General features: G+C 30.5%; 2 protein-coding genes across 2 annotated transcripts; both read right to left on the reverse strand.

The window, feature by feature from the left end:
• Positions 1 to 110: 110 nt before the first annotated feature.
• On the reverse strand, positions 111 to 3182 carry LOC125878369 (uncharacterized). Its single transcript, XM_049559612.1, has 4 exons — positions 3043 to 3182; positions 2083 to 2366; positions 895 to 1265; positions 111 to 808 (listed from the first exon to the last, which is right to left on the reverse strand). The coding sequence occupies exons 2-4, from the start codon at positions 2245 to 2247 to the stop codon at positions 370 to 372; spliced, it is 975 nt and encodes a 324-aa protein (XP_049415569.1). The 5' UTR covers positions 2248 to 2366; positions 3043 to 3182; the 3' UTR covers positions 111 to 369.
• A 7530-nt stretch (positions 3183 to 10712) lies between these two features.
• Positions 10713 to 12536, reverse strand: LOC125842448 (isoleucine N-monooxygenase 2-like). The gene is made up of 2 exons (XM_049521745.1): positions 11610 to 12536; positions 10713 to 11348 (listed from the first exon to the last, which is right to left on the reverse strand). Exons 1-2 carry the CDS (start codon positions 12534 to 12536, stop codon positions 10713 to 10715), a joined length of 1563 nt encoding a protein of 520 aa, XP_049377702.1.
• Positions 12537 to 13313: the final 777 nt, after the last annotated feature.

Below are 13313 nucleotides of genomic sequence, written 5' to 3' on the forward strand. Positions count from 1 at the left end.
CCCATTTAACGCATATAAAAAACAATATGAAAATGAAATACAACACTAAATACGTCACGATAAAAATAGTGTGAATGATCTCGTTATAGACTAGCAACTTTGAAGCAGATGCCATAACGTATATAATTCTTCTATATTTCTCAATATCCTGACATTCTATATCAAGTCAATCAGCACTAAAGGAGAAATACCAATTTACAAACTTATAATTGACACAACTCCTTTGCTTTCTCCTAGAACCAATCTTAAAAAAACTTTTTTTTTCCCTTTTACATATGAATGAATGAACAATAATACTCTATACTTCTAATGTGATTCTTCTGCTTTACACCAGCTCCTCGATAAGTATCGATTGAATTTACCACGTTCTCAGCCCCCCAAAGCGCGTTTGAGGGCTGTTCGTTGATCAGTTGTCAATCTTGTGGGGAATTTAACATCAAACTTGATCTTTAAAACACCTCTATTGCCAGGTTCCTTTGTGATTGGCATGCCTTCTTTTGCAAGCACAAGTTCATAACCAGGTTTTACAATTTCATTCACTGGAATCGTCAATGCACGACCATCTAACGTTGTTAGTTTGATAGTTGTTCCTCCCAATGCCTCTGCTAATGTTACTTTATAGTCCCTCATAAGGTCATTACCATCTCTCTTGTAAACGTCATGAGACTTCTCGTCTATTACAAATACGAGGTCTGCTGGAAGCTGGTTCAACTGCTCGTTTCCTTTGTCTGGAAATGTTATCTTTGTACCTTTTTTCCAGCCAGGTTTTACATCAATAGTTAAAATTTCTGATTCCGTCACTAACCTCCTGCAATAACAACTCTCGTATTATGTCTCAGCAGAGAGAGAGAGAGAGAGATAGACCACTTGTTGCAATAAAAGGAAAGTGCTTACCCATTCGTATCGACTACAGTTCTAGATATCTTCATTTTCCTCGTCGATCCAGAATAAAGCTCCTCAAGGCTGCAAGGCAATTTACTCTCAACTGGTGGTGGTTTCTTGGGCATATTAGCACCAGTTCCATCACTAGCTGGCCTGAAAATATTCTCACTCCCACCAAATCCTGCGAAACCACTTCCTTCTGATGAGAATCTCGTGGACTTAACTCCAGCTGATCCAAATCCGAAGGGACTGCTCCCAAAAAATTCTGCAAAAATGTCCTCAGCGTTTCGAGGATTATTGCTACATCCAGGTGATGGCATCTCTTTTAGTCCTTCTTCACCATACTGATCAAAGACTTGTCTTTTATCAGGATCACTTAAAATCTGAAGAAATGAGTAAAACTTGATAGTAAGAATGGCACTAATATCTTATTCATTCTTCTATACATGATAACGATTCACAATTGGTTAAATGAGTCGATTACAACGGATGAGAAAGGTCAGAGAGACAATACACTAAGACATAAACACAATCTATTCTATTTTGTCTTGATAGGTGTAAGGAAAACAATCAATTCTACGATCACTAGAGTTATGAGAAAGCAAGGGAATCGGACCAGTTTGTTAAAAACCAAGGTCAGATCATACGGTAACAAAGAAAAGAGCTTTCAATTATAAAACATTCTTAAAGGATAGTAAAAAGAAGTTTCGATCCTTCTTGCAGCTTCAGTATCATAGTTTTCTTAAAGTAACACATTTTTTTCTCAAAATTAGCACAAAATGTTGACGAAGATCAAACCTTCAAAATATTTCTAAAAGAAAAGGCGTTACATGTTACACCTAAGAAACAACAGAATCAATCAAAAACCACCCTTGTGGTCTTCAAGTTGCACCAAGAATCTATCAAAAATCTTCAAATACTTTACAATAACTCAATTTTTTCTGCATTATGATTATACTTAAACCTTCAAAAGGTTTCTAAAAGAAAAGTCGTTAGGCGTTACGCCTAAGTAAAAACAGAATCAATCAAGAACCACCCTTGTGCCCTTCAACTTGCATCAAGAATCTAACCACCAAAGTCTTCAAACACAAAACAATAACTCAAGTTTATCTGCATTATTATGATTATATCTAAACGCGTGATTATGAACATTTCTATATATATGCACATTAAACAAAAGAAAAGGTAAGTGTCACAAACTTCATAGGCCTCTGATATTTCCTTGAATTGAGCCTCAGCTTCCTTCTTGTTGTTTGGATTCTTATCAGGATGCCATTTCATTGCCAATTTTCTATAAGCCTTCTTTAGATCATCCTCCGTCGCTGTCTTCCCAACGTTCAACACGTTATAATAATCCACCCCCATTTTCCTTATACCTAAACCCAATTTCTTCTGATTATTGTGAATATGTAGTCCCAATTATCAAAATTTCAAACAGCTCCTTATCTTTCCCAGCAGTTCAGAAAAAAGGGGTCCTTTAGAAACTGCATTTCCAAGAAAATTACCCAAATCAAAGCATGAAAAACAAGAAAATCCCTAATTTCTAATTTTGCACAAAGAAAAACCAATTCAATATTATCAATATTTCCCAACAAGATCAAGCAAAAACAACATATCCAGTGAAATCCCACTAGTGGGGTCTGGGGAGGGTAGAATGTACACGGATCTTACCACTACCTCGTGGAGGTAGAGAGGCTATTTCCGAAAGACCACATACCCACATCAAGATTGGCCATAAAAATGAAAATTTCAATTCTTAATTATGTAAAAGATTCAATCTTTTTTGAGAATGGACTAAAAGGGTCTTTTAAATCAAATTTCAGCACATACCCACATCAAGATTGGCCATAAAAAAATGAAAATTCCAATTCTTGATTATGTAAAAGATTCAATCTTTTTTTCAAAGTGGAGTAAAAGGGGTCTTTAAAATCAAGTTTTAGCACATACCCAAATCAAGATTAGGCTTAAAAAATGAAAATTCCAATTCTTGATTATGCAAAAGATTCACTCTTTTTTCAAAGTAGAGTAAATGGGGGGCTTTGAAATCAAATTTCAACTCATACATATATAAATATTCATAATGAAAATGAAAAATCCAATTTTTTGTTATTAGAAATTTTTCAGTTCAAGATTTTCAAATTCGTATCATCCAGTACATACCTTTAACAATATTTCCAAAGAAAATTAGAAGCAAATTTGAAAAGTTTGTGAAATATATAGAAAGAAATAGAAATTTTTATCATCTTTGATTTTTCATTTTTTATTTCTTTGTTGGAAGTGTTTAACCACAAATGTTGTTTCAGCTTTACTATTTTTCTGACATTTTTAACGATAATAACGGAATCTAATTTTGTTTATAGCTATACGAGAAAAATGTTATTCCAAAATTCTTGGTGTTCTCCTTTCTAACCATACTTCTCTTCTATGGTTGAGATGTCAATTTTATATCCCACCAATTTTACCGGTTGATTTTTCATATGATTACTTAATAAATATTTATTAACTTTATTATTAATAAATATTTTAAGTTTTAGCCTCTGTTTGGTAGCTCTTTCTCAGTTTCACTCTAGTTTAAGATGGCAAATTATGTATTACCTAACTTTTGATTTGTAATGCTATGCCTATACTTGGGGATTAATAAAAGTTGATGATTACCAATAAAAAAAAAATTGTGGTTGTGTTTAGTAGGAATAAAAATATGTTTTAGGAAAATAAGTAATTTTTATTAATTTTCTTGTGTTTTGTATATAAGCAAAAAATATTATTCTAAAAATAGTTGTATATAAGTAAGACAAATGTTTTATGAGTTGGGGTGGTGAGGATGGGGGCCACAAGAAGTGAGAGTGATGATGAAGTGTTAGAGGACATGGAGGGCACAATCTACGTTGAATGTCACTTATGAAATTTGTTATTCCTATATTTATTTGGGAATTCTTTTTTCTCATTTGAAGAAAAAAAAAAATTCTAGAAAAAATGATTTTAATTTTTTTTTACTAGCCAAACATAAAAAAATCAAATTATTTGATGTTGACATGATTGTTATATATTAAAGAATTAAATTATCATATTTTATTATTTATTGATTAAATTATCATAGTTTATTATTTATTGAGATAATTTATTCAATCTTGATCTCAATCATTTGATTGTCCAACACAACTGAACTCTATCTATGAATCTTATTGAACTTGAAAATTGATTTTTAGAGTTTTTTTTTTTACCATTCAATATCCGAAGTCTATATCGAAGCCCTGAAAATCTATAGAATTGAAATGAGATTTATTAGAGCAAGTTCATGAATCTAGGCATTAAGGAAATAAACATATACCTATTCCACTTGCCTAACCTAATGCGTTCATCTTAGAGCTAATCCCATTAAAAAAAAATAAAAAAATAGGGCAGGGATTACAGTAATTTGAGTAGGGGAGTAGAATTGAAAATTTCTTGATTATTCTCCCTGTTTTAATTTATGTAACATAATATTTTTAGTCTATTCCAAAAAGAATGTCTCATTTATATAATTAAAAATAATTTAACTTTTAAAATCTTCTTTTACCATTAATGAAATGAATTAAAGCCAATCTAAATATCTAAGATTTACTTCCTCCGTCCCTATTTCTATGTCATCTCTTTCTATAAATAGTTGGTCCACAATATTTTTCATTTCATAAAATCAATGCATAAATTACCATATTGTTCCTTTTTATCCTTGTGAGTTATTAGCTTTGAAAATATACATTTGACCAACTTAGAAAAGCTAAGTAAATGATTCATGTTCATTGGTTAAATTAATTCATCAAAATAAATTAATTCATATTCATTGATTGAAAACTTGAGTTCCAAAAAAATTAAAGGCGAAATGGTCTGATGGACCCTTGTACTTGTATGGATTTGTATTCTGGACCCTTCTACTTAATTGTTTACCAACTAAACCCCTAAACCTATTGAAACTTGATATTTTAAACCCTTTTTTTGACCTGTCATCCTATGTGACATTTTTTTTCAAAGTGCGTGTAATACACATATTTCAAGAGCGTGAGGTCTTAAAAAAAAATTGAAAATATCAAGTTTTGACCTAATTAAGAGTATCTTCTTCCCCATTTATTCATTTACCATTGTTGGACAAAAAATAACTTTTTTTTTGTGGGGTGGGGGGGTGGGGGGGTGGGGGGGTTCTACTTATCTCCAAATTCTTTCTCCAGTTTTAATTGTTTCAAGTTGCCTTTCATCTTCTTCAAAGGATCATTATTTCTTGAACAAATTCAGTCTTTATTACTCTACAAAGAATTTCCACAAGTAACAAATTTCTTTCATTGCTCCAAACAAATAAATAGACTTATCGATCCTATTCTTCAACAAGTATTTCATTTCCTTTGAACTTAATATCGTCGAAGCTATCAACAACACAATTTCTGCAAATCGTCATAACACATAATCATAAAAAACTAAAAAGTTAGATTGATCCAAAATTACAAAGAGGGGAAGAAAAATAATAAGTAATATGGAGGATGAGTGAATAAGAGAATCTGAGGGTTGAGTAATTTGGACGAGTCGTGAGATTTTACTAGTGAAAACCTTTGGAATGAGAGAGGAAGAAGAAGAGAAATCTGGAAGATAATTGGGAAAGGAGAAAAAGATTTTTCAAGTAAAATTTTGGGGATTTAATTTAATTTTACTATTTATTTCCTACATGGCAGTTAAAAATGAGGTGGAATTTGACATGTAGGAGGTGTATTACACGCACTATCCACCATGTGAGAAGATGGTTTAAAATACTAAATTTCAATGGATTCAGGGGTTCAATTGGTAAAGGATTAAGTAGAAGGGTCCATAATACAAACTCATACAAGTATAAGGGTCCATCAAATCATTCCGTTAAAATTAAATAAAGGTAGAAGGGTAAAGTTACATCATTTCTTAATGCAAGTGCAAAGTAAAAATGTGACACATATAAAGAGACGGAGGGAGTATTTTAGATCATATATTTCATAAAATTTCTCTTAAACTCTTGTCAAATCAAATAATGTCTCCTAGAAAAATTCACATATACTTACTAATGAAGGCCCAAATTACTCCTTATCTCAACATTAAGAGGACCAATAAGATTACCAATAATCCCTTTAGCCATTACCATTTCCCAAGTTAATTACAATGAGATATAATTACTTCAAACATTTTCCTTTGAATCGTTTAGACATACACCACTGAACTTCTGACATTTTGTGCCTCGTTAGCGTTACCTAATAATATAAGTTGCGTTTGTAGATAATAACTTTCGAGTCAAGAAAACAATAATCAGGATAAGAAGATAATGCAATAATCGTATTTATTGATTTCTAGTATGAGTGTTACAATTTCTATGAATCTTCTTATTCGTTTTTGCGAATATAGATTCGTATGCTTTGATTGGTCTTTTCGAATATAGATTCAAGGACTCTTGAACTTGATTTACATGAGTTCAAGAGCTTTTGAGCTTATTCTTGAACTTGAATGATTATATTCTTGAAGTTGTAACTTATAGAGAAATCTAAGACGTTTGATCCATGAGCTCTCTCTGGCTTCCTGTTAGAATTTCTAGTCCTTTTTCTGAATTATGAGGATCCTACTTATAGTTGTGGTCTTGTGGAGGAGTCATGATGGAAATAGGTTTCCCTTGGGCCAATCAGATTTAAGTGTCATGGCATTTTGAGCTTTAGCGAAGTGGACTTGTCATTTTGACACATGACATGATCCTATTGACTTCTTTGTTTGACTTGAGATGCCACGTCATTTGACACATGACACCAAACTAGGTCTCTAGGATGAGATGACATTGATCTTAACAAACTAGGCTCGTCTATTGTAGCCCAAATCACTTAATTTGAACTTTAATTAAATCCATATTTATTGGACTTAAATTTAACCCAATCATATTAATACATAATATTTACTTGGACTAATATATTTATGAATTTAATATAATCCAAATCATTTTATAAATTTATATTTAATAAATTTTAAATGATTACAACATATTTGCTACTTGCTATCAGCTAGGGGTGTTCATGGTTTGGATAAAAACCGATCCAAACCGAAAAACCAAACCAAACCGATTAAATGAACCGATTTAATTTGGATTTTAGTTTGGTTTGGTTTTAGATTGTTAAGAACCGATAGTATTTGGTTTGGTTATGGTTTTGTTCGAAAAAAATCGAAGAAATAACCGAACCGAACCAACAAGTAATACACATAAATTTTATTATTATACATACATAATATATTATATTCATAAACAATTTTAAAGATTTTATATATATTTCATCAAAATTTATTTATAATTTACTTATGAAAGAAAAAATGTCCAAGGTGAGAACATTCTTCTTATTGGTTTCATGTATATGAGTGTCTATAGAAATTCTTTGTGAGACTGAAAATGTCATTGCCTCTTCCTTCTATGCCAAAATAGTGAATTTTGAAGTTTTATTCAGTAAATTCAATGATCGAAAGTTCTATAATACCAGTCATTCTAACTATTTTTTTGTTTGAATGGATTGTTGTCACTTTTTTCACGTTTTGAATGAATTGTTTCTTTTATTTTTATGTATGGTTAATAACCGAATAACCGAACCAAACCAAACCAAAACCGAAAACAACCAAACCGATAAATATATATTATATTTGGTTTGGTTTGGTTTTGATAATTTTAAAACCGATTAAGTTGGTTTGGTTTTGGTTTTGACTAATAACCGACCCAAACCAAACCGTGAACACCCCTACTATCAGCTATAACTTTTGGCATAAATCTATCCTAAAAATGCATTTCAAGAATAGCAATAAAATCTCCTATTACTTTGATTTCCCTTCTTATTGGGAGTACCAAACAAGGTTCAAAATTACTTCTCGTCTTGCATTTCCTTCAAATTTAATATGAACACTTTTAATATTATCATTAGTTTTTTAGTGAATTATAATTATTTCCTTCGTTGATAAAGTAATATTTATCAGTTATCAAATGACGAAAATATATACCTTGTTGATATAATAACTTTTGAACTTGTATGAGATAAAAATTAGACTAGATATGTAGATATATAAGAAGACGATATGTGAAAGATATGATGAATCAAATATAACTCAACAATACCAATGAATATCATGTATCTTTCTTATCCATGGTTGGAAGAAATTATCGTATTCATGGGAGATCCGAATTCGAGACATCCGAGGTTGGTATCTTACCGGCAAATCCTCTTAGCTCCGGAATCAATTTCTTATACCTATAGTTATTATTAACTTAAAATTTAGCTTTTATAAACATCTGTAAAGAAAACTACATTATTAATGAATGGTCAATTTCTAAACAACTTTTTAAAAAGTTACATTTCTTATTGTGAGAATTTTATGTTAGGATATAAGAGTGTAAAAACAAAAAAAAATGATCTAATAAGAAATTTCATCAATTATTTAGGATTGTGGAACTACGTGATTTTCACATAAATTAATATTTATAGTAATTCAGTCAATAAAATATACCTGAATTAGTCATATCATTTTTTGTGAATTTTCACCTAAATTGAGTGGGATATTTCTTTTTAATTGTTCTTTTTCATAAGTTATTTCGTTTCCTTACGTGGCACTTTCATAATAGTTTTGATGGAAAAAACTAATTTTTTGACAGATGGAAAACCCTTTTTGCTCTGGAGAGTTTGGAGGATGTTATTTCCATGTTCCGTCAACGTGAGAAGTGGTTATGAGAAGTTTAAAACTACTAATTAACTTTTCTATACAAGGTTAGAATTTGGCTTCTTTTAATTTTCAAACCAAAATATAATTTTGTGACCAATAAAAATTTACATTCTCTTACTTGGCTCTTGATCATTAACTTAGTGGTTTAATATGCATGTCAATTGTCAAGTGTACAATTAATTAATGTTAAATTTAACATCATTCGTCGTTATTAAGTGAATCAACTGATATGAATCATGACAATTGTACATCACTTTATTGGGCATAATTCCTTCTATGTACTATAATATTAATCTGTTACGCCTCATACAACCTTTCAAATACATAATGAATCCAACAATAATGCATAGAATACTTTGTCTAAGTCATAACATGTCATCATAATTCTCAACATTATGTATAATAGAGAAAACAAATAACAACAGAAACATAAACATACATATAATTGAGCTTTAAGTTTCGATTGCATAAACATTTAAATTTCTTTTTACATAAAGTAATTAATTGCTATCAATAAGGAGCATTATTTCAATATGTTAACAAATGTTTCAGTTGATAATTCTTTTTTCAAAGGATCAACAATCATAAACTTGGTGTTAATATGTTCAATTTTCACTTTATGTTTATGGACTTCTTCTTTAACTAAAATTTTTAACAACTTGAAAATTTTGTCGAAAGCTTAAGTCTTGAAATAAAGTTCCACAACTAGTTAATGTGGCTCCAAAGAATGCCATAAATTCAACTTTCATACTGGATGCAGCTATAATGGATTACTTCACACTTTTTTATGATATTGCTCCTCTCACTAACATGAACAAATTAAATATCCAAATATAAGTTTTCTTGTATTCACACAATCAGCATAATCTGAATCTACATACTCAGCCACATCAAGATGTTCATATATTCTATAAGTAAGCATATGATCTTTCGTTCTTTGTAAGTATCGTAACACTTGCAAGTATCCTAACGAAGGATTTAAGAGATTGCAAAAACATAAACAATTTAATCAGAAATTCTATCAATTATGCAGGATCGTGGAACACAAAATTTTTGCATATACCAACAATTATTGTAGTTCAGTCAAGAAAACATACCCTATTTAATCATAATCGTTCTTTGTGAATCTTGACCTGAATTGAGCGAAAATCTTCTTTTTAATTATTCTTCTTACGATGTTATTTCTTTTCCTTACCTTACCCTTTCAGTGAACTTTCTCATACAAATTTAGAATTTAATTTATTTTAATCATCAAATCAAAATATAATTATGTGGGCCATAGAAACTTACATTTTAAACTTTAAATGTAACAACTTCAAATGTTTTCATCAAGCGATTGAACTTCTAGATAGAAAATTCTAAAATAAAATATTTTTCTTACGGAAAGAAAAGAAAATGAAAAAAGAATAAGCTAGAGGAAATGGATTTAATAAAGAATAACTTTACTCTAAAAATGTTGTTTTATTAAAAGTAATTTTCTCAACACTATTTTTTTTAGAATGATTTTTATTAATATTCCATTAAGAGAATACTTTTCTTAAACATTCTATATAGTAGTGAAAGGAAAATTCAAATATAATAATAGTAATAATTATCAAATTACTTGATTTACTGTTCCCCTTTTAATTCATATTCAGTTTATTCATTAGTGACCCTTGATTTAGTGTATAAATTTTTTTCTGCGTAGGGTAAAATTGATCTATAATAATAAGTTAACATTTCTATCAAGCATAACATGGTAACTTCTTATACCTTTGATATTATCAAATTATTTAATTTGTTCGAGATGGCATACTCTCATGCTGACGATCTGTTATGAACTTATTAAATAATAAGAATAAGAATATGGTAGGAAGAAAAGAGATCAAGACTTCTTATTTCTCTTGAGTTATATCTTATAATGAAGAAAACTCTTTTATTTATTTACAATGGGAAATTGAGTTGATCCCTAACTTTTCTTGAAAAGATAGACATATATATATATATATATATATATTATACTACTAGAAATTTAAATTATAAAATTCATCCTAAACCTACCCAACTTATTATCCGCTTGAAAATTACTGCAATAACTGAAAGCAAATTTCAACGAAAGTTGGGTTTCAAGGATACATGACCTTAGCTAATCTTGGTTTGGCCTTAGCAAGAAGAGGTAAGGTATCAAAAGGATCAGTCTTAGATGACTCAATTAAGTCATTGCATGATGAATTTGGTGGTAAACTCCAAGCAAACCCATGGAGAAGCCTAGCAAGTAACGTTGTAGTAATTGTAGAACCGAGTTTCACACCCGGACAACCTCTTCTTCCAGTGCTAAATGATAACAAACGTAACTTTGAATCAGTGAAAACTACTTCACCACCACCTTCTTTTATGAGGTGGCGCTCTGGCTTGAACTTCAATGGATCCTCCCAAACTCTAGGATTCCGACCAAGGCCATGACGACTTAATAACACTCTACTCCCTTTAGGGATGAAGTACTTTTCACCTATGATGGCATCAGAGATAGACACGTGAGGAACGTTAAAAGGCGCTATGGGGTGAAGTCGAAAGGCCTCTCTTATGCATGCTTTAACATAATTTAGCCTTGGCAAGTCTGATTCTTGAACCAATCTATTGATCCCAACAACAGTGTTGAGTTCTTTTATGGCCTTTTGCATTAACTTTGGTTGGTTCAACATTTCTGCAAGTGCCCATTCAACTGCATTTGATGGATTATCCACGGTTGCCAACATGAGTTCCTAAAAAAAAGTACTTTTGAGTACGTAGTAACAAAATCTGTTTTTCAAAAGCTGGAAAAACAAATTTTTTTTTCGAAAGCACTTATAGAACCTTGACCTAGTATAAATTATTGTACTAATATTTTCGAAAAAATATTTTTCAAACACAAAATGTTATTCTCAAAGTACTTTTGACAAAATGCGATTTTTCAAAATAAGCAGATTTTGAAAGCTTGGTCAATTAGAGTATCAATCATAAATAGTAATTGAATGAATACTTACCATCACTTGTGCCTTAATCTCTTTAACACTCAGTAATGTATTTCCATTGGTATCTTTGAGTGTGATAAGAATATCAAGGATATCTTCTTCCATAGTTTTGTTGCCATCTTTCCATATCTGAATCCTCTGATCAACTTCAACATCAATGTGTTTTGCTGCTGTGACATATGCTTTCTTGATAATTTTCTTGTGACCATCCAAATCAAACACACTTAACCATGGCAAGTAATCTGATATACTCAAAGCATGAAGATATTTAAGAAGTGTAAAAAGTGCATCAACTTGCGCATCGCGATCTTTTTCTATAATATCAAATAATCGCTTGCTGAAAATCATTTTCCTAATTACATTCCCACAATAATATCTTGTCAGATTTCTCAAGTTAATAACAGATTGATGATTTTTACATTGATTGTAAATGGATCGATGAAGGTTGTCAGCTTCTTCATCCCTTTTACCACGAAGCCATTGAAATGATGTTGGTGTTAGCACATGAGAAGTGAGAATTCTCCTCATTTTCATCCATTGATCACCCATAGGGACAAAAACAGAGGTTAAGTAGCCATTACTAATAAGACTCGCGGACATACAAATAGGTCTTGATGAGAAAATAGAATCATGAGTATGCAAAAACTCGCAAGCAAGCTCAGGGGAAGTTATAGGAATGACATGAATAGTACCAAGACGAATGCAAGCGATTTCAGTGTTCATTTCCTCCATCATTTTGTGTATCCAATGAAATGGTGGCTCTTTGTTTAGGAGCATTTGAGGAAAGCTACCAATTATAGGCCATGATTTTGGACCTGGAGGCAATGATGATGTTTTTCTTATAATAATATTATTCCATATGTTTGTGATTTTAAGAACAATAAAAATGAAGATTCTCCATAGTAGATCAACAAGGTTTGAAATTTTGAAAAAAATCATCTTTTTTCTTCTTATTATTATTATGATTGATAAATAAGGGTTGATGTTGAAAGATATAGTTGCATGCTATCCACTATTTATAGCTCTGCATGAACATGAAAGTAAGGTTGATAAGTAGGCGGATTGAATCGGTTTTAGGCACATTGAATTGTAGTCCACTCCTATAATATAAAATGGAAAAGTTTGGATTTGGTCAACTATCATATTTACCTAATTCTTTTATGGAAAAACTACTACTCATTCTGACCATTTTTAACTGTTATGTTGAGCTTTTCGAAAGTTAAGTTGATTAATTTTCAAAATTAAATTACATTACAGTAATTTGATATTTTAAACAAAAAAATTAGATATTCAAAAACTATACGAATAGTACTATAAATTTCAACTTTTTTTGCATATTAATATGATGAAAAAATACATTGTAAAATGTTTGTCAAGGTTATCATCATAAAAAAAAAAAATTATGACAATTAAAAGTGGACGGAGATAGTATCATATTAGACATACACCCATATCATATCATCATGTTTGAATGTTAGAAATCAAGGACTCAAATTTACTATTTTTAAAGTGGGAAATACTAAAATTTTCTGTTTTTAAAAGTGGAAAAGACTAAAATTTACTATTTTTTTTTAAGTGGCAAAGACTAAACTTTACTGTTTTTAAAAGTGGAAAAGACCGAAATTTACTATATTTTAAAGTGGCAAAGTTAATACTATAACCAAAATTAGTAAATTATGTAAATCTTTTTAGATGTTTAATACCGTGAATTAATAG

The sequence above is a fragment of the Solanum stenotomum genome, chromosome 10 (assembly GCF_019186545.1).
Source record: "Solanum stenotomum isolate F172 chromosome 10, ASM1918654v1, whole genome shotgun sequence".
Lineage (NCBI taxonomy): Eukaryota > Viridiplantae > Streptophyta > Magnoliopsida > Solanales > Solanaceae > Solanum > Solanum stenotomum.

Excerpts from the sequence above, each read along its gene's own strand:
- LOC125878369 (XM_049559612.1), bottom strand. The coding sequence starts at position 2,247 with ATGGGGGTGGATTATTATAACGTGTTGAACGTTGGGAAGACAGCGACG. Across the intron at positions 1,266-2,082 it reads AAATATCAGAGGCCTATGAA|ATTTTAAGTGATCCTGATAA; the intron begins GTTTGTGACACT and ends TCATTTCTTCAG. Across the intron at positions 809-894 it reads ACTGTAGTCGATACGAATGG|GAGGTTAGTGACGGAATCAG; the intron begins GTAAGCACTTTC and ends TTGTTATTGCAG.
- LOC125842448 (XM_049521745.1), bottom strand. The coding sequence starts at position 12,536 with ATGATTTTTTTCAAAATTTCAAACCTTGTTGATCTACTATGGAGAATC. Across the intron at positions 11,349-11,609 it reads AGATTAAGGCACAAGTGATG|GAACTCATGTTGGCAACCGT; the intron begins GTAAGTATTCAT and ends ACTTTTTTTTAG.